At 48.8% G+C, this 23,319-nt stretch overlaps 1 protein-coding gene across 2 annotated transcripts in view; it reads right to left on the reverse strand.

The window, feature by feature from the left end:
- Positions 1-7,955: 7,955 nt before the first annotated feature.
- USP6NL (USP6 N-terminal like) overlaps positions 7,956-23,319 on the reverse strand; it is a 101,078-nt gene continuing 85,714 nt past the window's right edge. Inside the window, exons 7-14 of one of the 2 annotated variants that reach the window (XM_049777081.1) lie at positions 22,360-22,469; positions 20,443-20,491; positions 19,735-19,855; positions 17,497-17,591; positions 16,767-16,832; positions 16,574-16,673; positions 13,848-14,000; positions 7,956-9,276 (exon numbers count right to left, since the gene is read on the reverse strand). In XM_049777081.1, coding sequence (XP_049633038.1) covers positions 8,018-9,276; positions 13,848-14,000; positions 16,574-16,673; positions 16,767-16,832; positions 17,497-17,591; positions 19,735-19,855; positions 20,443-20,491; positions 22,360-22,469 — 1,953 coding nt within the window. In that variant the 3' untranslated portion in view covers positions 7,956-8,017. The remainder of the gene's footprint in view (positions 9,277-13,847; positions 14,001-16,573; positions 16,674-16,766; positions 16,833-17,496; positions 17,592-19,734; positions 19,856-20,442; positions 20,492-22,359; positions 22,470-23,319) is intronic. The other variant, XM_049777082.1, reaches the window with a different exon arrangement.

Raw genomic sequence — 23,319 nt, forward strand, 5'->3', positions numbered from 1 at the left:
GCCAAACCAAGGGCTTTGTAAGGAAGTGACTTTGTCTCATTCATCCCTGCATCGAAACGCCTCCACTCTGGCTAATGTTCAAAGGTGACGGATGGATGGATGGATGGATGGATGGATGGATGGATGGATGGATGGATGGATGGATGGATGTACTGTGATCAGAGGAAGGGGCAGATGGGCAGGTGGATGGGTGGACAGATGGTCAATAGATGGATGAACAAATAGATGGACAAATGGATGACTGATGTTGGGTGGATGGGCAGATAGGTGTGGTTAGATGTGAGGACCAACGGGTGGTAGAAGGAAGAAAGAACAACTCGTGAATGTGGCAGGTAACCTTTCTGGGGCTGGAGAGCAGATTTCTTTCCTGACCCAGTAACTCAGTCCAGAGGGATATAAATTTGGTACAGATGCAGATAGAGAAACTGAATGCTGGTTAAACAGGTGCCACTAGGAGGGGTCTGAGACATAAGTGGGAATGAGGAAACCACCACCTTCTGCTTATGGGTTCCCCCACTGTTACGCTATGCCTTGTGACATAAGCTAACCTGCCCAAGTCCTGCAAAAAAAAAGAGCATTCCTGCATTTAAGTCAAGCTACAGTCATCTAGCTTAAGCTAAATGTCACACTACTCAAGAAATCTTATACCAGGAGACTGTCCCTTAAGTTAACAACCAAAAGGAGCCGATAAGGCACAGACTAAATCCAGAACAAGCCCAGAGAGACAGGCATCCAATTCTCAGACTCCTTTCTAGATGCTTCCACTGGGCCATCTGTCAGGCAAATGTCCGAGAGAGGGGGACCAAAGCAGCCCACAGGCAGTGCCTGAGCCACTGGGTCCTTAGAACACCTGAAATGTCAAGGCTGCCACAGAAGCCACATTGGCCCAGACACCCAGATGAGCCTGCTTGTGAGGCTAGTGCCCAGCTTGTGCTCAGGTTCATGGGGACGGCAAGGCCCCACTTATCACTTATGTGCTTGGAAAACAGCCACCCAGGTGGCAGAGCCCAAGCAGGCTCTCAAGAGCAGATGAGGGCAGAGACAAGCCAGGGGACCCGCTTTGCTTGTGCCTTCCTTCCCCATCCCCATACTCTCCTTTAGCAGACAGTCACATGGTGCCCACCAGGCTGGCATGACACACAGAACTAAAGATTTCAGGCATGGGCTCCCTGGCCCAAAGTGGCATGACTTGTAGGTGAGAGCTCCAAGGCCTGTGCCAGGAGGAACTACAAGGTCACCACCTTGTAGGGCAGCACTAGGCAGCACCTGTACTTGGCAGGGGCAACTGCGACCTTCCTTACCATTGCCCACGAGTGTCCCAACCAACCTGGCCACCTCCTTCCAGCACTGCACAGCTGCCATCTTGAGGTGCCACAGACCGAGGCCCCAGTGTCCTACAAACCTGACACTATTATCAATACTCACTCTGAATTCCGGGCTCCTGCCCCCCACGTGCAGGGACCACCAGGCCAATGGCACTGGAAAGAGGTGCCCCGCAGGGGTTGATGGGCACAGCACATGTGACCTAAGGCTTCCCGAGGGCCAAGTGTCACTTGTTGGTGTTCAGAGCAGGGGCCGAAAGCCGCACTCCACACAGCACCATCCTGCAAGCGTTCTTAGGTAGAAAGATAAGGGACCATTTTCCTGTGCTCTGTGTACCAAAATATCTGCGTGTACTTCCAACATATGTGGATTTTTTTTTTTTTAGAAATTTTATTTACTTGGGCTTTGGGCCCACACCTAGCAGTGCTCAGTGGCTACTCCTGGCTCTGCACTCAAGAATCATTCCTGGGGCCGGAAAGATAGTATGGTGGTAAGGCGTTTGCCTTGCATGCAGAAGGACGGCGGTTCGAATCCCAGCATCCCATATGGTCCCCAGTGCCTGCCAGGAGCGATTTCTGAGCCTAGAACCAGGAGTAACCCGAGCGCTGCCGGATGTGACCCAAAAACAAACAAAAGAATCATGCTTGGCGGTGCTCAAAGGACCATATGGGATGGCTGGGATCAAACCTGGGTCTGCTGCATGCAAGCCAAGCACCCTCCCTGCTGTGCTATCACTCAGACTCCCCACATACTGCATTTCTTATTTTTTCCTTTTTGGCCACGTCCAGCTATATTCAGGGCTTACTTCTGGTTCTGTGCTCAGCGTTCACCCTTAGCAGGGCTCAGGAATCATATGGGGTGCTGAAGATGCAACGTGGGTCCACTACATGCTAGGTAAATGCCCTCCCTCCTCTACTATGGCTATGGCCCCACAAGCCATATTTATACCTTCACTGAAAAAAAAATTTTTTTTTGGGGGGGGGCCACACCAGGCAAGGCTCAGGGGTTACTCCTGGCTCTATACTCAGAAATTGCTCCTGGCAGGCTCAGGGGATCATATAGGATGCCAGGGATGGCAGAGATCGAACCTGGGACCGTCCCAGGTCAGCTGCATGTAAGGCAAACACCCTACACTGTGCTATCACGGGAGCTCCTGAACCAACTTTAAAATGTAAGTGCCAGGTATGGGTTGTTTTCATGCCTTCATTCCACTCTCTCTCAAGGAAAGGCTGTCAGATAAAAGACAAAAATTCCCAGTCACATTTGAGTTCAAGATAAATTAAGTTTTTTTACTGTAAGTACGTCCCCCGCATGGAGTACACTGTTGGCACAAAAAAAAAATCATATTTCATCTGATTCCACTGACCTGTGACTTCAGCACACATATTTAATAAATATGACCTGTCCACGTTGGGGGAGGAAGGCAGCTCTTCTTTTACACCTCCCCCCAATCACTGACAGACCTAAAGGGAGTGGCCTCATGAAGTAGAAGCTGTTAGTTTTTCACGTTGTTTTTGTTCCTTAATGTCTTCCCACAAGTGAAAATGCATGTTGTCCTATGGGATACTTCATCGGCGACACCCTAGGGGCTGGAAAATGTGACCACACATAGAGTGGAAGACAGAAAGGACTCGGCTTTCTGCAAACCTGCACACACAGAGCATTCAGCGGGCTGTGGATGCTTATCTAAGCAAACAGAATGACCAAGTACTCTGAAATCTGGGAAAAACTCTCTATGCGAACCTGGATGAGTATACAACTCTTGGTTTGCAGCCAGGGGCCTGGTGTGAAAATCAAAGCACCCTAGAATTGGCCCCGATGCCCTGTGCTGGCCACAGAGCTGAAAGGTGTGTCAGGAGTCATCCGACCCTACTGAAAACTAATGGTGCTGAGGCCAGAGTCATAGTACAGTTGAGGAGGGTAGTTGCCTTGCACAGCATTGACTTGAATCGGGTTCGATACCCAGCATCCTATATGATCCCCTGAGCACCACCAGGAGTGATCCCTGAGTACAGAGTCAGGATTGCAAGATCTGAGCATCACCAGGTAATGGCTCAAAACAAAACACCATGGGCCGGAGAGATATCATGGAGGTAGGTCATTTGCTCTGCATGCAGAAGGACGGTGGTTCGAATCCCGTCATCCCATATGGCCCCCCAAGCTTGCCAGGAGCAATTTCTGAGCGTAGAACCAGGAGTAATATCTGAGCACTGCCAGGTGTGAACTCCCCCCCCCAAAAAAAAACCCACACACACACACAAAGGACTGATAGTGAATCACTTTTTGATTTTGTTACTCCTGGCTCTACGCGCAGGAATCCGTCTTGGCATGACTCATCATATGGCTTGGGGGATATTGGGATGGGGATATGGATATGGTATATGGGATGGAGGGGATCAAACTCAAGTTGGCCACGTGCAAGGCAAACACCCTCCCCGCTATACTATCGCTCCAGCCCCTGGTGGGCTGCTTCTAAGACTAAAATTATTTTCTTCTTGCCCTTGTCTCTGGCATCTCCGGGCCCAGAACCTTCTTGACCAACGTGAGCACATAAGGCACTATTCAGGGAAGGGCTTGTCAACTGCAAAGGTCTCAAAGAATTGTCTGCCTTCTGGGAGTTCAAGCTGCTGTTCTAGGATCCCCATGGATCCCACCTCACTGGCCTTATCATTTCTGCTGTTCTGGGACTCCCACACTGGATTCTAGAGTAGGGCATTGAGGAGCCCCATGTCTGAAATGACTGCGCCACTGCGACTTAATGTGGGCAATGAAAGAAATGGGGCAGGGAGCCCCTTTGCCCTTTCTCGTTTGCCCACCCCCACCCCCAAGACTCCCACTCTTCCGTGTCTTTTTTAAAATACTGCAAGAACATATAATTTTTGGTGGTTTTTTTTTTTTTTGAGGCCACACCCAGCAATGCTTAGTGCTCACTCCTGGCAGTACTCAGGCTACTCTATGGGATGCTGGGAATCGAATTCTGCTGTGCTTTTAGCTCTGGCCCTGATACGTTTCTTTTAAAAATCTTGGGACCGAGAGAGCACAGCGGTAGGGCATTAGCCTTGCAAGCAACCCAGGATTGGCATTGGTTTGAATCCCGGCGTCCCATTTGGTACCCTGTGCCTACTAGGAACAATTTCCAAGCACAGAGCCACAAGTGAACCCTTAATTCTGCTGGGTGTGGCTCAACCTCCCCCCCCCAAAAAAAAAGTCCCTCCCCATTTCCCTTTCCAGATGGAGAAATCCACAGCAGCTGAAGTTTGGATCAACAGCCCCTCAAAGCTGTCCCCCAGGATCCATCTGAGGATTGCTACAACCATCCCTTTGGACACTCGCAGTTGCAGATGGCACAGGACAGATTCGAAATTCCTGTTTTAAAAAGCAACCAAAGGGGCTGAGTGATAGCACCACGAGGAGAACATCTACCTTGCTCACCAAGGATCTGGGTCGCTGGATCCCCAGCGTCCCATAGGGTGCCCCAAGCCTACCAGGAGTGATTTCTGAGAGCAGAGCCAGGAATAACCCGAGTAACAGACAGGTGTACCACCCCCGCTAAATACAGCAACCAAAAATTGTATTACATTTTTTTCCAAACAGCTTTGCTCTTCTTCTTTCTCCTTCTCATCTTATTTCTTTATTTAAAAAAAAAATCCTGTTTTCCTCCCTTTGCCCATTGCAGTGACTTGGGGGGTGGGGGGGAATCACAAGGTTTGTGGCTGTGCTGCACGGCCATGTTGGAGTCTCACCTCCCTGTATGGGGGCTCACATCCCTTAGAACAGCAGTCACTGGCAGCAGAGCAGCTGGGCGTGGGGTTTTCACATGCAGACTCACACATACATCATGCTGCAGGCCCTGAGAAATTAAGGCATTTAGCTGGCTTCTCTACTCACCTCTGCATAACCTGGGTCCACACCAAACACCGGTGAAACCTGCAGACCTTGTGCACGCACCAGACACACATGTCCAGCACACACACATGCACGCAGACATGATGGCCTGGGCTCTGGTCTCGTGGGAGGAGGCAACTCCCAGGCTGGACCCTGGAAGGGAGACCACCTGGGCAGGATGGTGAGCAATGCCAGTGTGACCGTAAATGCCGAGACCACCTCGAGCAGCTGCGTTTGGGGGTGCCATGCACCGGGCACACGAGACATCCGTGCAGAACAATCTCGGCATTTTCAAGAGGCACTGGGCTGTCCCCAGGGCTAGATATTTCAACAGCAATCCTATAGACACAAACACCTAAAATATCCTGACACTTGAGACTCTAGGTCTAGTCTATCTTTCCAAACCATTTAAAAAAATAAAAAAACAAAAAAAAACGAACATTTCCAAAGTGCTTTGGCTTACATAAAATTGCCATGAGAATACTTACTAGTGATAAACTATTGGTTCCATGTACTAGTGTAGCTGAGAAAATGAAACTGATCTCCATGAAAAATCATACCAAGTAGTTTCACAAGTATATTTTCACCTTCATTACCAATAGTCTCATATTTATCGTCATTTCATCATTTATCTTTAATTAAAAATTTACTCTGAAAGGTAAAAGTATACAATGGCAAAGAAAACCTTCCAATTAAAATTTTCTACTTGAGACACACACAAGGAGAAATGTTGGACAGTAGAGAAGAGTGTACAGAATCCTCTGACATTAGAGAAAGGGCACAGGATCTACAATACGGAATGTGGGAGGCTAGAACGTCGGGGACGGAGCCGAGAGCTCTGGGGAGTCCCTTGGGCATGCCCCGGCACTGGCTCGTCCACTAGATGGGGGAGTCAGCTTTGGAATTGAGCGAGGAAGCAGCACTTTTGCCAAATGAGAAAAAGCATATAAAAGACACAACAGAATCGATGTATTACGTTTAGCCTGTTAAAAAACAATCACATCGAAAAAAAGTACACATAAAAAAACGCCATAGATGACTTAAGAAAATAGTATGTGTGTGTATATATATATATATATATATATCTTGCATATATATAAATCTACAGTATTTACCCTATTGATATATATATATATTTTAGAGCAGCTCAGAGGCCACTGTCATCACAAAATTGTACAGTTTGGTTTATTACAAGTCACAGAATAACAATTTAAAAACTGGAATTGACATCCGGCGACATTTTCAGACATTTATTTCTAAACTTCTAAACTTCCATGGGATTGGAATCCAGAGGCCAGAGATGCAGGGCCTCTGCGGGCACTTCTGAGCTGGGAGGAGCTGTGCCTCATACACTGCATTTGCTTTGCCACTTAATAACATCATTACCAATTGATTATAATTACATTAGACTCAGTATATACATAAAAAAATATTGTCACATTCACTAGTGCCACGTCTGTGCTCTCGCTGTCCTAGACACTCTACCCTCAGCACCGTCCCGGCCCCGGCTCCCACGACACACCAGCTTGGACTCTGCCAAGTAGCCCCAATTCAGTCAGGGTTTTGGTAATTGTAGTGTAAGCAAATCTTTTTAAGGACATTATTAATTTTTTACCATGAACCCAAATTTTGGAGATTGAAGAAGAAAAAAGGATTTTTGAAAGTATGGAAGTCACATACAGCATATATCTCCATATATGTGTATAAATATATATATAATTTTTTAAAAGATCCATCAAATTCCTGTAGATAAGGAGGACTGGTTTCACAATCTCATTTCATGATTACTGATGACCTATGAGTAGCAACACCCACCAACTACATTCTTTCAAGAAAAGTGCCAGAAAGACGAGTGGCGAGGCAGGAGGGGCTGGGGGCTGCAGCAGAAGCGCCCACACTTGCCACACTTGCCCCTATGGTCCAGGGCATCCCCAAAGATCTCTGTGATCCTCAGTGTGCCATTGGCTGGGCTCTGGGGCAGTCACTCCCACATCTGGCCAGAACCACATCAGAACCAGGGGCTGGCTCACTTCCAGAATGACCTGCTCTGGAGCTGCCAGAGTACCTGCCTTTGGCCAGGAACCTACTTAAAACTCCCTACTCACGATTTATAAGCACCATTGAGCGGCCGACCTCTCCCTATTGCCCAGATGACGCAAAGGACAGACAGACACAGAATGAGGACAACCAACAGTTTGAGATGCAGAGTTAACTGTTGGTCAATTTAAGATCTGGGTTAAAAATGGGAGGAGGGGCAAAATCGTGAGTAAAGACAGGCTGGGGTGGAATGACTACAAAATAAATTATTTCTTGGGTATCGAGTAAAAGTAGGTCCCCCCGGCCCCGAGAAAAAAGACCTACGTTTCTTTAGTCCTAGGTTCAAATGTGTGTGCATAAATGCTGGGATATCTGTTCAGAGATACGTAGAGTACACACAGCCTTACGCACCTGCTCAGAGAGCTTTTCAGACCTCTGGAACATTCCCTTCCTGGAAATAGACGAGACTAATGGAGCAGAAGGCCCAGAGCCTGGAGGAAGCTAGAAAGGAGACCATGGGGCGGTTCCTGAGCTATTGTTACCCCTCTGTGCTGTGCTGTGCTGTGCTGAACGGGTTCACAGGCTCAACAGGGCTGCTTTATGGCGCATCTGCAAGCAGCAGTGACCTAGGAGGAAAATCCTGCCCGGGCCCTGGTGGCTGGCAGGCACAAGAGGTATGGTGGTGCCGGCCAGGGCCTGAAATACTGCTTTGGCGATTGGAAACTCAGCCCGGCAGGTTCTTGGGGCGGGCCCCCCGCACCCAGAACCCCCCTCATAGCAGCACCGACTCCTGGAGGGCCAGGCCACCCCGGTTTCTGTAGTGATAGGCAGGGGGCGAGGGCCCGGCAGAGCCACTGGCCCCTTCCAGAGTCTGCGAAGTCCTGTACCTCACAGGGCTGTCGATGGACACGGCAGGGAGGCCGTGGTCCTGCTGGGGACCCCGCTGAAACCCGGGGAACTTGGCCACGGGAACTTGACCATGCACCTCGGCTCGGTAGGTGTAGCCTGATTCTGCCCAGGGCCGCACGTCAGGCAGGTAGTCCACGGGTGGAATGATGAAGGACCCGTGCTGCGGGGACCCGGCGAGGCTTGAGTAACCACTGGGGGCAGCCATGCCCAGTGGAAGCACCTCGATGCGGCTAGATGGTAGCACGATGGGCGTGGGGCGGCCAGAAGGTCTGTCCGGAGAAGCACCAGCTTCTCGAGGCCTCCAGGAAGGCGCAGGGACACGTGGGATGGGCACAGGATCACCACGGTAGCCTGGGGGGTGGCTGTAGGAGGGAGGGGGCGCCCCGTCCAGCTGGGCCGCGTATCTTGAGTAGCCCGGCGGGGGCCCCTTGAAGGAGAACCTCAAGGGCGCTCGGCAGGGGCTAGCGCCAGGCTCAGAGGGCCGCTGGGGGTATGCGCTGTGTGCGCTGGCACGGGGGCCATGGGCGTGTGCCCTCTCCAGCGCCTCCTCCACTGCATCGTGCTCAGACACGTTATCGTACTGGGACGCGTTAGAGCCACGCTTCTCCTCCTCGGCTCCCACAACCCGCAGCTTCTGCCCACTGTTGCCACCATTGGCCAAGCGGGCCTCAGGTCGGGCAGTCCTAGGGGGGCCCACACCCTCAGCCGGCTTGTTCCACCGGGGCACAAAGTCCTTCCGCCCTTGGGACGTTGCGTTGCTATTCTGGTTGGCGGCGGCATGGACATGAGGCTGGGAGGCATCATGAAGGACCGAGGCACCCTTCCTGGGGTCAACCCCTTCCCGTGGCGGCTCCTCGGCCTCGCCCAGTGACTGGCGCTGTGGCTTCCGGGCCCTTTCCGGGGTCCCATGCTGACTGGGCTGCTGCAGGGGTGTCTCAGGCTTCCTGCGAGGCGAAGCACCACTTTCCCTCCGAGGCATAGAGCCACTTTCCCTCCGGCTGTTCGGCTGCGGGCTGGCCTTGGCCACACTCCTCTGCCCATTGCTCAGCTGGCAGAGCGAGGCAGGCTGGGTCTCGAGGGGAAGTTGTCCCAGGGGTTTCTTTGGGAATTCCTCCTCTTTACCTGGGGACAGACAAGTTCACATAGGTGAGGGCCGGCACCAGAAACAACAGAAACATCTGCAAAGTCTCCCTACGGGTCACCACTCACAGAGAGGACAGGCACAACTGTGGTCAGGCCCTGTGTGGCGACACCCTCAGTTTCACCATAGTGTAGACCAGAGGTTCCTGAACTTACTTTGTCCACTGGACCTTTTCAGAAGTTCCAGAGGTCAGATCTGGGCTTCCAGCAAGGACAGGAGAGCAGCCTTCCCAACCAGGTAGGCCTCGCCCTCAGTCGAGACAGAGAGGGTGACACTAAGTGTGTGGACCAGGGAGCAGAGCGGAACAAAGCTAGCCAGCTTTCCCCGAATGCCCAAACAACTGAGATGCTCCCAGAGAAGCTAGGCCTGACCAGTTCTGGGTACGCTCTTTGTTCCTACATAGAAGCAGCGAGAACATGAGACCTCGGGTTGAGCAAATTCATCCTGCCATCAACAAGTACAAAAGACAGAAGCAGGGCCTCAGATGCTTACTCCTAGGTGTCAGTGAGCTATGGGGACAGCATCAAGTCAAGGCAGTGACTGCGAGGACACCAGATAAGGGAAGCAGCAGCAGAGAACAGGCCCACATACCCATCAAATGTGTGGGTGACAGACATGGAATTTTTGTGTCAGTGCAAGCCACAGTGGCAAGGCGCCGCCGCTTTACAGGGTGCGAGGACGGTCCAAACAGTGGACACTTGCAGACACTTGAGATGCTAAACGGGCACACCAGAACAGCTCCAGGCTCACAGCCAGGACTCGATGCAGAGTGATTCCAAAGACTTCACTCTGTCCTCCAGAAACCATGGAGGAAGTGGGGGCCCCAGGAGAGCCTGCCCTATCTCTCCATTCCTAAAATCTGGTGGAGCCATTGAAGAACACACACACACACACACACACACACACACACACACACACACACACGGCTGATGAGACACCAGGGAACATGGTGCTGACTGTGACACAAACATTTCTTCAGGGAAAAGGGTGGGGAAGAAGAGGGATGCAATGGAGAGAGTGAGGGCTAATAGCATGGAAAGCTGTGTGTCACACCTGTGAGCGAGTCCATTATACAACACAGAAGGCTGGAACAGAAGTCACCTGCTAGTTAGGACAGCCATGCATGCTGCCGAGTATGGAACCAGGTCAGTGGCATGCAAGGCCAGCTCCCTCCCTGCTGCATAAGCACTCCTGCCCTGATGTCCATGTCTGCACTTGCTACTGTCCTTAGTCAACTTGCAAGAGCAGTGCTGATAAATGTCCCTCAGCTCCCCCACAGAAATGAACCATTTACATAAAGAAGAGAAACAAGATGCTTCTATAGCATCAAGACCAGGCCAAAACCCCAAATCAGCAGGCTGGGTGCAAACGGGCCAGGCCTGTTTCTCAGTGGCCTCTTTCCCTCAGGAGGACTCTGCAGAGGGACACTAGAACCGACAATGAATCACATGGTACTAGCCAGGATGTACCGTAGAGCACCATGGAAATTCTCTTTTCAGCGACCACTTAGCCCACCCATGGCCCAGGCAGCTCTAAAGCTGGGCAGGGCACAGGTGTATTATGGGCCCTACGCACATCAGACTTCCCTCTCAGCCTTTGACAGGGTGACACCTCAGATACCTCTGCTTCTTGCAACATGGAAAGATGCCACCACACCCGTCAGCTGCAACTGCAATCAGGTGATGATTCTCCGCTGATGACAATTTCTATAGCACATCATACATATGAGAAGCCCACAATCAGAGAACTGTTCAAAATGTTCTACAGTTCATAAATAAATCTGGATTGTATTAAAGAACAGTTTGGTTTTGGGGGTGCATGTGGTGAAAGGGGGGTCCACAATAAAGGTCAATAACCATAAGGTCTGATTGTCCGGCCTCATGCAGGTCTCTGTCACCACCTAGTGGACATCACCCATAACTACAGGTCTCTGATACACAGGAGGAAGGCAGACTCCCATGAGCAAGAGAGCGAGAGCAGGACACAGCAGCTTCTGTCCTGTGCACTCCCTCATGACAATGGACCCTCAAAGGCCCCCGTGGGGCAGCAGAGATCAGAGTCCTCTTTTCCTACAGCCAGAAGCTCCACCATGCAGACCACCTCAAGTGGCGCGGGGGGAGGATTTAAACATTTTATAAATTAATTTCTTTATTGGGTCTACAATAAAGTGATGTCTCCTCCCCTACCCCATGTGCATCAATTTTCCATTACACTCCCTCTGGGTCTTTATGACTACCTCACTCCGCTGTATCCCTACACACACAACAGACCATCCTGTGCCGATCCCTCTCCTCCTGCCCAACTTCACTCCACATCTCTAGTTCCACTCATGTGGCTGAGAATTGCATGACTTTGCTCTTCCTTCGAGCTGCACCATACTCCACCATGTCAATGCACAACAGCTTCTGGATCCATTCAGGGCTAGTTGGGTACCTGGACTGCTTCTGTACCTTGGCTACTGTCCCAAGCACAGCAATGAATGCAAGTGTGCAGAGACCCTTTCAAATGGCTTTTTTGTATTTGGGGAATAGAAGCCAAGAAGTAGTCCCGCTGGTCCCCCGGATGCTGTTCCTATACTTTTGAGAACTCCCTGATCTCCCTTCCCTAGTTGTCCAGGTCTTAGTGTCGAGGGCACTGTGGCTGCATAGAAAGTCGGTGAGTGTATCTTTTCCAAATCAGTGATTTGGATATCTACCCACACAAAAGAACTAATTCAAAGAAGGAAGAATCCATTATCCTAGAAGGGTTTTGGTTTTTGAGATGGTGCAGGCACATGGAGAACACAGGAGCTTCGGTGAAAAGCAGCTGCTAGTCAAATGTTAAACCATCTCACAACATCACTAAGTTTCCATATTTTAGTTTTATGCTGACTAGTCCCACTTCCTCTTTCCTCTGTATGTGTCTTTTAGCAAACTTACCACTGACTCTTGAAAAGAAGGCAAGCTACTTAAAAGTCACGACTGCCATGGCAGGAACATAGTTCCTAACTCCTGCCCCAAACATGCCACCTGAGTCAAGAAAGAATCGTGACAATGGGCAGCGGTGTTTGGGGCAGGCCTGTGCCCAAGGCTGGTGGCCCACAACAAAGCCAAACTCTACTAGCCAATATCCCACACTAACAGCCAAGCACTAAGGTTTTCATCAGAAGGGGTAAATCTAGGATTTCATTTCTCATTAACTTGTTTCTGAGTGTCCTACTGAGAAGAGAGAGGGGCAGGAAAATGTGAGGATGAGGACAAAACTGCCAGTGCGAGCTCAGGGCACAGACACCAACTGTGGAATCTCCTCCTCTCCTGTGCCCATCCACTCACTGCCTCCTCATGCCCATCCACTGTTACCGGGGCAAACAATATATACCTCACCTCCAGGCTCACTGTATCTCAAAACTGTCAGTGAAAACTTCAAAGACTCTTGCTGTGTTCATTCCACATTTTCTGCGCCCACCCACCCTCCCCCACACACCTCTGCTCTTCTTCTTCTATCCAGCACTGCACTGCCTGGATTTGATCTCGCTCGTGCAAGAAAGACCTTTTTGTAGGGTACAGAGAGCAAGGAGCTTGGCCACATTTCTTCGACTCGCCCCAGCAGGCCATGACCTGCCCACAGCATGGACCTGCTCCCAGCATGCCTCCCCCACTCTGTCCCCAGCATCCCAAGTGTAGCAGAGAGTCCCAGGGGGAGGTCTGGATGGCATTTGAAGGCCATGAGGAAATAGACTCTTCACCAAAGCACATCCAGAGCCCAGGTTAGCAGCCCTGACTTGGACAGGGTAGGAACCACATCCGCTACTTCTGCAGATGTATATCTGAGCCTTTTCCTACCTGTTTCTTCTCCAACAAAATAGGGCCTTGCTGCCCCACTCTGACAAGTGGCTTCAGATCGAAACATGAATCTCAAAAGTGCTTACTGTTATGCTTCTCTACAGTACCATCACTGGGCTGGAAAGATCTCAGGAGGCGGGGCACAGGCTTTGTATATGCAGCAGGCCTGGCTTCAATCCTTAGCAAGGACCCCAAAGTACCACAGATAATGACCCTTCCCCCAAGAACCACTAGATTTGGGCCCCAATAAACAAAAGCACCACAGTAATTTCTGTTGAAAAATAATAGGGTCCGAAGAGATAGCATGGAGGTAAGGCATTTGCCTTGCATGCAGGACAACAGTGGTTCGAATCCTGGCATCCCATATGGTCCCACAAGCCTGCCAGGAGCGATTTCTGAGTGTAGAGCCAGGAGTAAGCCCCAAGCGCTGCCAGGTGTGACCCAAAAACCAAAAACCAAAAAAAAAAAAAGAAAGAAAGAAAAAGAAAAGAAAAATAAATAATACTTATCAAACAAATTTTCTGAATTTAAGTAGTGAGGACAAAGGCATCCTGACAAAGGCAAAACTGACTTTTTCCTTTTAGCCTAAAACAGCTAGGAAGAAACTGATGTGTGTATGTTATTACAAATACAGATAACACTTATGTTCTGATCCAGAAAGGGCCTGGATTATTTGTTATTTATTCTATCTGAATTAGAATATAGACATGAAGAATCTGAGTAAGACTTACCAGGTTCTGGGAGGTCTAACTTAGCCCGTTTTAGTTCCGCCATGGAAATTTGAAGTTGCTCTATTACAAAGTCGTCGTCATAGAAAAAATCCTTTGACAAGGTTTCCTGAAGAAATTCAACAAGTTCTTCCATCGACAATTTCATCAGATGTTCTAAAGAAGCATGAGAGAAGCAAAAATCTTGAATCAGCAGCGACTTTAGGTTAAGAAAGAACATACTGTCCCCTGGTGTAGCACTTTTTAAAAATCAGGCACAGACTGTGACTTGTACAGGGGCTGTCAGGAAACTCAAATGAGACAGAAGTGTCTGATGTGGACAGTCAGAGGAAAGCAGGAGGCCCTGAGAGAACAAGGGAGCTATCTTCCCACTGGCCAGAGACAGATCATGCCAAGAACTATGAACCCAGGACCAGCCACGAGCAGGGACCCAGCCCTGCTCCAACTATCAGGCTCACTACTTCAATGTTTCAGAAGTTCAAAAACAATCTGATTGTTGAGTTTTACTAGAAAACATGAAACAATGGAGGCAAAGCAGAGGTAGAAGTCAGCCAATGCCACTTCTCAACCCTCCACAGACATGTGTCTGCCTGTTGGCAATACCACTGCATGTGCCGTACTAAGTCATGTGCAGTACTACTCCTTACTGCACTCCTTACCCCCAAATCCCACGTCACCTACACAGCACACCGCCATACCACACCTGCCCATGATTCCTGGAATCCTGCAGGCCCACTGCAAGGGCACACTAGCACAAAGGCTTGGCACTGGGCACTGGGACTGGCTCAAATATGTCAAACCACCTTAACCCCACACTCCAAGGCTTCTGTCTCTGAATCTTACTAAGGCCATCAAAACAGAAAGAAGGAAAAGGCCTTGGGACACCATCTAGTCAAGCAGGTGCCCAGCTTGAGAGGATGGCAAGGGACTTCACAGAAGGCCTCAGCTTGGGTCCTGTGGAAGCACACCTTGGACAGACTGGAGCATCACTGTAAAGTGCCAGGTGAAAGCTGAGTGCAAACAGCGGACAGCCCAGGGCCTTTGTTTCTTGAGATGAAAAGCCCCAGAGTGGGAGAAGAGAATCATAGAGAAAGAACTTCACAGGTTACTGCCTCATACTGAATAGGGACCATTAAATACAAATCTCAATAGCAAGAACGCATGCATCTACCATGGTCATTTCCTAATCCTGTAAGAGAAGGAGGATTAGGAGGAGGAGGAGGAGGAAGAGGAAGAGGAAGAGATGAAGTGGAGGAGGGGGAGAAGGGGAGAGACGGATGAGGAAGAAAAGAGAAGGAGGAGGAGGAGGAGGAGGAGGAGGAGGATGTGGAGAAGGAGGAAGGAGGGAGAGAGGGAGGGAGATTCTTGCCTACTGCTGTTCTGTTCTGATACCCGTCAGCATGCCAAGTGTGGGTTGTGGAGAGGGAAAAGAAAAATGAACACTGCTGGGCCTCTTCTTTTAGATAAACAGCTAAACATGCCTGGGAGGGGAGTGCCATCCCTCTCTGACATCTGTGACACCCCAGAAATCTATGCTTTTAAATCAACCAATCAAGGCCAGGGGTAGGCTCAAGAGGTCAGGTGCCCTGAGCTCGATCTCTGGCAACACCTGGACCCCAAGTACCCTGGGCCTGAAGTGGGACCTGAAACAACAAAATAAATGAGAATTTTAAAAATCATAAATAAATGAGAATCAAGTCAGCAGCCACACAAGTGCCCACATGGACTCAGAACACAGTGACACACAGAGCAGGCAGTAAAACAAACAGCCTGATGCCATCAGCCCAACCTGCTTATATGACTTTGTTGAGAAACTGAACGGATCACTTAAGAATGACATGAGCATGAGAGCAGTGTGAAATGAAGGTGTCTGGCTAGATTATAAGACTATGACTATTTCAAAGGCTTTCAATGGTCTTCTCTGCATGTTTATAAAGGGAGTCATATAACTATTTTAACATTGAAAAGTTTAAAATTAACTGGGGCTGCAGAGATAGCTCAGTGGGTAGGCCTTGCATGCGACGGAGCCAGATACAATTCCCAGCATCCCATACAGTCTCCCGAGTCATTTATAAGTGACCCCTGAGCATTGCCAGGTACAGCCAAAAAGCTGAAAAACTAAAATAATACAATAAAATGAAGAAGATTCTTCATCTTTACAATGGAAAACTTATGGGAAAGGTCTCCATTGGCCTTTCTGAGAGTGAGGCATTCTCAGATCCAGTTGATAGAGCCCTTGATAAGCACAAAGGTTTCCCTAATGTGCTACACATCATCAATCTGGTTTCTGAGGTGGCAGCACTGCCCAGGGGTGCCTGGGGCTGATACCTGGGAAACAGGAAGGGAATCAACTTCTTGCTAACTATGGGGCCTACTCACAGGACTCTGCTCAGACTGATGAAAAGGAATCCAGGATCCCAGGGACAACATATTCTGTAGGACAATATTTACTCAAAGCAACACCTTGTACTCTGCTCAAGGGTGGAAAAGAAAGTGGAGCTTATAAAAGAATCAGAGACTTCAGATCAGGTCCTCAGATTTGAGTCCAAAGAACCAGTGAAAGCAAATCAACCAACTCCAGATCATTCCTTAACTGGCTAAACAATAGTTTTGGAGGGAACCAAATACTCAAAGAAATGAAGTTGAAGTTGGACGGGAAATGGCAAATCAAGAGTTACAACAAGGCTAGATTTTTTTGGTGAAGTCTTTAGAGTTAAACAATTTCTTACTTTTGTGTAATTTTAAGATTGTATAAGACATAGCAGTGAGAATTCGCTCGCCTTCAAGGATGTAGATATCCCATATTCTGAGGTTTAGTGTAAAGGGAGTCTACAATCAAAACAGAACAGAAATAAGGTGAACACTTGGCCTTCGTCTGTTATTCATCATTTTAACATCGGATTTCAGGAAATAAATACTTACACGGTCAAGGAAACACTGAAAAAACCATTTCATTGTGTAAAAACTTGTGTAGATTTCTTGAGCATCCTGTAAAAAACAAAGACTTCACAGTTTCTGGGTGCAGCAAACCAAGCGTGTCCAGACAGAACTAAAGGGGAGCCAGGCCATGGGAGGGGATGGTCAGCATTGTGCATTAAAAACAATCTCACCGCACTGTGTGGGTGCTGGCGAATCCCCAGTTTCCTATTCCTATCTCACCCCTTCACCTCAAGAAAGCACAGATACGGCTTACTAGGGCCATGCTTGCCTGACACTTGTGCACAACAGAAACAAATCCAGGAGAACAGGAATAACATGAGGATACTGGTGAGGGACCAGGCACATGGGAGGGTAGCAGGCGGTAATGGAATATCAGGACTATCAACATTAGCACTATTGTAATCATCTTGCCTAAGCTTTAATAATTAAAGAGCAAAACAAAACGCTCCCCAACTCCTGAGCAATCACTGCTCTGTTTGAAGCACACCGTTTACAGATGCACGTGTGCTAGTTTTAAGGGGCTCAAGTTAGGGCTCTTCTAGTTCATCAAGAGCACGTTTCACAAAGCCAGCCTTCGAGAAGCCAGAGATGACAATGCACAACGAACACAACGGTCGAAGCACTGGGAACCGAGAGACGGGGCCAAGGAAGGGCTAAACTGCTGTCTCCGCTCCAACATAGGTAGGTGTAAGTCAGTGACACAGATACCTACCAAGTGCTGCTTAAGCTTGGACAGAAATTTATTCAGTATTTTTTCATGATGTTCTTGAAACCTCAAGAGTTTAGGGAAGCCATGGACAAAAAAGCCTGCAATAAAAATATAAAAACAGCACGTCACAAATAAAGCAACACAAGGGCCTGTCACTAATAGCTCCCCTCTCGTTTCTAAATGTCAACAATCACAAAACTCCAACCATCACCTAAATAAGTCTTCTTCTCTACCAAAGAATTTACTCTGTGTAAGATTTGGATAGCGTGTGGATAATCTGAGGGGCCGGAGAGATAGCATGGAGGTAGGGCATTTGCCTTGCATGCAGAAGGTCGATGGTTCAAATCCCGGCATCCCATATGGTCCCCTGAGCCTACCAGGAGCAATTCTGAGCACAGAGCCAGAAAAAAAAATGATTTGGATAATGTGACTTGCATTATGGAACAGTAACTATTTGCTAAAGACCCTCTGCAATCTTGCAAGAGACACGAGGACAACATATTTGTGGATTAAAAGGGAAGCTAAGCGCTGGAGCTAGTACAGTGTAGGACACTTGCCTTGCATATGACTAACCTGGATTTGATTGTCAGCACCACATATGGTCCTTTGAGCACTGCTATGGTTGGTCTCCCAGCCCTTCAAAAAGAGCTCAAAGGGAGGCTCAGCAAACATGAAAACTAAAATCATTTGGTAGGAATATCTGTTCTCTTTAAGTCTTTGTTTGTTTGGGGTGTTTTTTTCTGGGTGGGGGCACACACTCAGAGGTGTTCAGGGCTTATTCCTGGCTCTGTGCTCAGGAATCCTCACTTCTCAGTGGCATACAAGGAATTCACTATTTCAAGTCTGTTCCCTCAGCCTTCACTTCAAGGCTGTACATATCTAGGTGCTACCTCTTTCCGAAAGGAGAGTACCAGAAGCTGCAGTGACCATATTTATGGTAACATTTCATACAGACTTAGAACAAGCTAAGTGCCGCCCTCACACAATACCACCTGATTTCCCTTCCAAACACAAAATACCGACTCCACTCTATCCTGGTGGTGGCAGTAATTGCTACAAGGAAGCTCTAAGAGGTTCTAAGGAATGACTTCCCTAAAATTGAGCGGTCCCACACACAATTATATACTGCTCAAACCGTAACATCTCATTGTACACATCAGCAACAAAAGTCCCTCAATGAAAAGGAACGGAACAAAGACTAGCACAAGTTCTTTCTCTAAGAGACCTTTTAAACCAAGCTATCCACTGGACATGACTTTACAGAAGCCTCTGCCTTTGAAAGGCAGATGGAATGCGTGTCCTGAAGCAGTTATCTCACAGACATTTATTTGAAGATTTCATGAGGAGGACTGAGGAAGCATGTATGTGCATATGGACACATATGCACACACACACACACACACACACACACACCACTCCCCACAAAACTACATGTAAGTATATGAAATTTCAGAAACTGGGCTATGGACAACCATTAATTTTGAAAATGTTGAGGCACCACTTTAACATGGGGCAGGACCCTCCACCCCAAAAATGCAAACCCTCACAAACAGAATGTGAGGGACATCCTTAGAGTGATTAGCATTGAAGTCTGTTTGAAATTTGCTTTCATCACACAAGTATAAGAATAAGTCTGTTACATGAACAAGGGTCACTTTTATTTCTAAAATAAGTTGCAGGGGCTGGAGCGATTGCATAGCGGGAAGGGCATCTGCCTTGCACACGGCTGGCCCCGTTAGATCCCCAGTGTCCTGGTCCCCCAAGCCTGCCAGGAGTGATTCCTGAGTACAGAGCTAGGAGGAGTAAGCTCTGAGCAATGTTGGGTGTGGCAAAAAAAATTAAAATTAAAAAAAAGTTGCAATTTAAATACATAGCTTGCTGCATCCGCTGTACAAATGCAAAGAAAAAGTTACTAAAAACTAAATCTTCTGGGGCCGGACAGATAGTACAGCAGGGAGGGCATTGCCTTGTTGACCTGGGTTCAATCTTCAGTTCCCATAGGGTGCCCCACCCCCAGCATCACCAAGAAAGATTCCCGAGTGCAGAGCTAGGAATCAGGCCCGAACACTGACAGGTGTTTTCCACAGCAGCTATGCGTTGTGGGGTAAACACACCAGAACAAAAGTGGCAGGAAACTCAGGGAAGGACTCAGGAGACAGGCTGGGCCAGGGCACTCTCTCAGGGCTGTCTCCTGTCCTCCCCAAGGCTGCAGGGTTTTCCCGACTCCAGGCCCCCACTTACCATGCATGGCATGTTTGGGGCCGGAGAAGAGTTTCACCAGGGCCCAGAAGGCATCTTCCTCGTTCATGTACATGAGGAGCAGAGCTGTGATCTGACTCATGCCCTGGCAGTAGCCGACTTCCTGTGAAGCAAGTGAGAGAAATCAGGACTTTGCCTCATCTCCTCTAAAGACCCACCGTCAACCCAGCCCAGTCCAGCCTGCTGGAACATGCTCATTCATGAGCCAGAACCAGTGTGGGCAGGACTGCTACACATCTGTTCAGGAACAGTTTGGGGTCCTTTTAAACATGTGATTTTGCCTTGGGACCCTCTCCACTGCAGGTCTCTCAAAGGTTGTGGCACATCTCTCTCCAAAGGTAGCTTCTTTTCTTTTCATTTTGCTACACCCAGCATTGCTCAGGGGTTACTCCTTGCTCTGCATTTAGGAATCGCTCCGGGCAGGCTCAGGGGACCATATGAGATGACGGGAATCAAACCCACATGCAAGGCAAACACCCTACCTGCTGTGCTATTACTCTGGCCTCAAAGGCAGTTTCTAACAAGGGTTTGGTCTCCTCTAGACTTCTGGGCCCTACCACAGACACCCCACTTCCCTCCCTTCTCCCCAAGACTACAGGATCACCCCTAGTCACCAAAGGACACTGCTTCCCAGGGCAAGGGGTCCTCAAACCAAAGCAACCCCCTTGAAGCAAACACACTGCAACTCACCGTATTATAAATAGAATATGCAGCAAGAACGTGGAACAGTGACTGTTGCCTAGGACGAGAGAGAGAACTCATTAACATGGGGCAGTCAAAGATCTAAGCCATGAGACAGCTGTAAGTGAATGGGTATCCACTCTAAAGTGGCACAGACATGTTCCTGAGCTCGTTCAACAGCATCTGGCAAATGCCACTTCTGAGAGAAGTCGCTCTGACAGTCTGACCGAAACCCAACTCAGGAACAGGACAGACCTGGGGCAGGGGGGGTGGGGGGGCTCGATACTTTGCAGGCAGGTTTGGGCTCCAGAGAAGCCCCTCAGTCCAGACCCCTTACCCCAGCAGGATCAAGGCTAGAGACAGAAAAGCAGATAGGAATGGGGGTTGCTATGCCCACCATTGCCCCTGGGGCCCTTTGAAGCAAAGCTGCTGCCCATCCTGCCAGCTTGAGCACTGCTGGTCTTGGGCAGGACCCCAAGAGCTGACCGTGTCCGCCGGGTGAGAGAACCAGCTGGAAGGGCAGCTAAACCACTCCTGCACCCAGAGTCCAGGCCACACCTTCTGCCCACAGAGGGCACCCGAGGCTGGCCCTGAGCTCAAGTCACAGGTCTGCTGAGGGTCCTGATGAAAGGGTGCCAGTAGCAGAGATGGCATAGGAAGGGCAGCGGCTCTGACACAGAAGCTGATTCGCCCTTCTGGTAAGAACCAGTGTCTCTGTGGATGGGTCAGTCAGTCTCCTTCCCTCACTGAGCCTTACACACTAGCACCACCGGCCACCTGAGGGCTGGACACACCAGGGGCAGGGGAGGGGGGCCAGAGTCTCAGTGTTCAGGACGAACCATGTCAGGAGGATGTAATTCTGCCATAACTTGGAAGGACGTTACTGGGGATGACCTGGCTGGGACAGCTAGTGTCAGCTCCCCTCACTTGTCCTGCCATTGCTGCAAGGAGTCCACCTGAGGCTAGGGGCAGGACCAGCACTGCCCCGAGCAAGAGGTCCCTGTGCAAACAGCCCGCTGTCCTCCAGATGACATGCCCCACTAATCTCTAACTCAGGGGCCCTCCTGGCATCTGCTGCTCTCAAGGGCTGTGACCGGCACTGAGGTGAAGGTTGCACAAATCTCCCATGGTACCTGTCAGGGGCCATACCGGCAATGTGGAGACAGAATTGGGCCCTGACTGCTACCCTTTAACCTACTCCACTGCACCCCACCCCCATATTTCTGTTTCATCATCTGCATGAATCACACGCAGAGTTCTCATAGGTAACAAACTCAAATATTCTCTTCTAGGACTATGACTACTATGTTTAAGACTTCCAGGTCAGGGTAGATAAATAGCAAGTGGGTAAAGAGCTTGCACTGTAGGTTCAGCTGAACATGGTTCCATCCCTGGCACCACATATGGTCCCCTGAGCTCTGCCAAGAATAAGCCCTGGGTATATCTGTGTACGGCCCAAACATCCCAAATGAAAGGAAGAAAAACCCAAACAGAAAATGACCCTTTACCAATGTTTTAGCCCCTACTATGTCAGGGGTTAAAATTCTAAATTAAGGAGCTGAGAAGATAGTACAACAGGGAGGGCACCTGCCTTGCACACAGCTGACTCAGGTTGGATCCCCAGCACCTTATATGGTTCCCTGAGCACCACCACAACAGGTGATTCCTGAGTGCAGAGCCAGGAGGAGCCCCTGAGCACCACTAGGTGTGACCACAAAACAAAAACATTTCAAATTAGATTCTAAACTTTCTTTAAAAAAAACTCAAACTTTTCTAAAAATTGACCAAATAAAATTTTATAAAATTTAACATTTTTAGGGCCTGAATTAAAAAATGACTGCATACACAAGCCATTCGAAACATTCATTTGAAGTGAATAGAAACTGTAACAACGATCTGCACTTCTCAGTATTCAACTTGACTTACTTAACACCGTATCTATCTCTGAACATAATATGGTCCCTGAAGGTGCGGTTGACGTCAAGGTCTATTTGTCTGATATCCGGTGAACAACCCCGTGCTCTGAGTTTTAATTTCTGGAGGAAAAAGAGAAAGAAATGCACATTTTTATGGAAACCAGATGTTGAAAACACTGTGACAAACAGTAAAATAACGCTGTTTGGTTTAGAGTATCAAGTGATGGTTCATGCACGTAGGGTCTTCTCCTTTCTTTGTCCTCGTCCTCATATACCTTCCTTCCTGTGAGCCCAGATGACTTGATGTGGACGGAGAGCTTCTTGGAGGAGAGCTGCTGAGATTCCTGCAGCACATGCACAGCGGAAGTCACCACACCCTTGACACAGGATTTCACTTTTCCTGACCTCAGCCATGACCGAGTTTCTGGATCACTTTCATTTCCTAGCCTGACCTGACTCACTGTAAGGCTTTTCCTCGACAAGCAGGGTTCAAACAGAAGTGACTGGGCCACGGTGATAACACTGACCCAACTGACCCAGTTCGATCCCCAGCATCCCATATGGTCCCCTGAATCCCCATATGGTCAGGAGTGAGTCCTAAATATCACTAGCTGTGACCCTAAAACTTTCAATTGCCTTCTACCGCTAGCCTAAGATTTACCCTTTTTGGGTTCACTGTTTACTAAAAACCTGCCTGGATTTTATTTTTCAATGGCAGGCATTATCTCTTCTCCCATCTTCTTCCTCCTTGCGAGTCTGCCTATAGAACACTCTCCTGTTAGGTTAGTGGCTTTTCGGGGATAGGAAAGATAAATGAATATACTTGATCTCCCATGTTCAACCAAACAGGAGAGTACAGTGTAAATAATTTAACGACTCTTAACTATGCTTAAGTATAATTAAGTATTTATGTATACGGATTATACTGACCCATTTATATGCACTGGTAATAGACATTTCAGCTAAAAGC

This window comes from Suncus etruscus, chromosome 7, assembly GCF_024139225.1.
Source record: "Suncus etruscus isolate mSunEtr1 chromosome 7, mSunEtr1.pri.cur, whole genome shotgun sequence".
Taxonomy (NCBI): Eukaryota; Metazoa; Chordata; class Mammalia; order Eulipotyphla; family Soricidae; genus Suncus; species Suncus etruscus.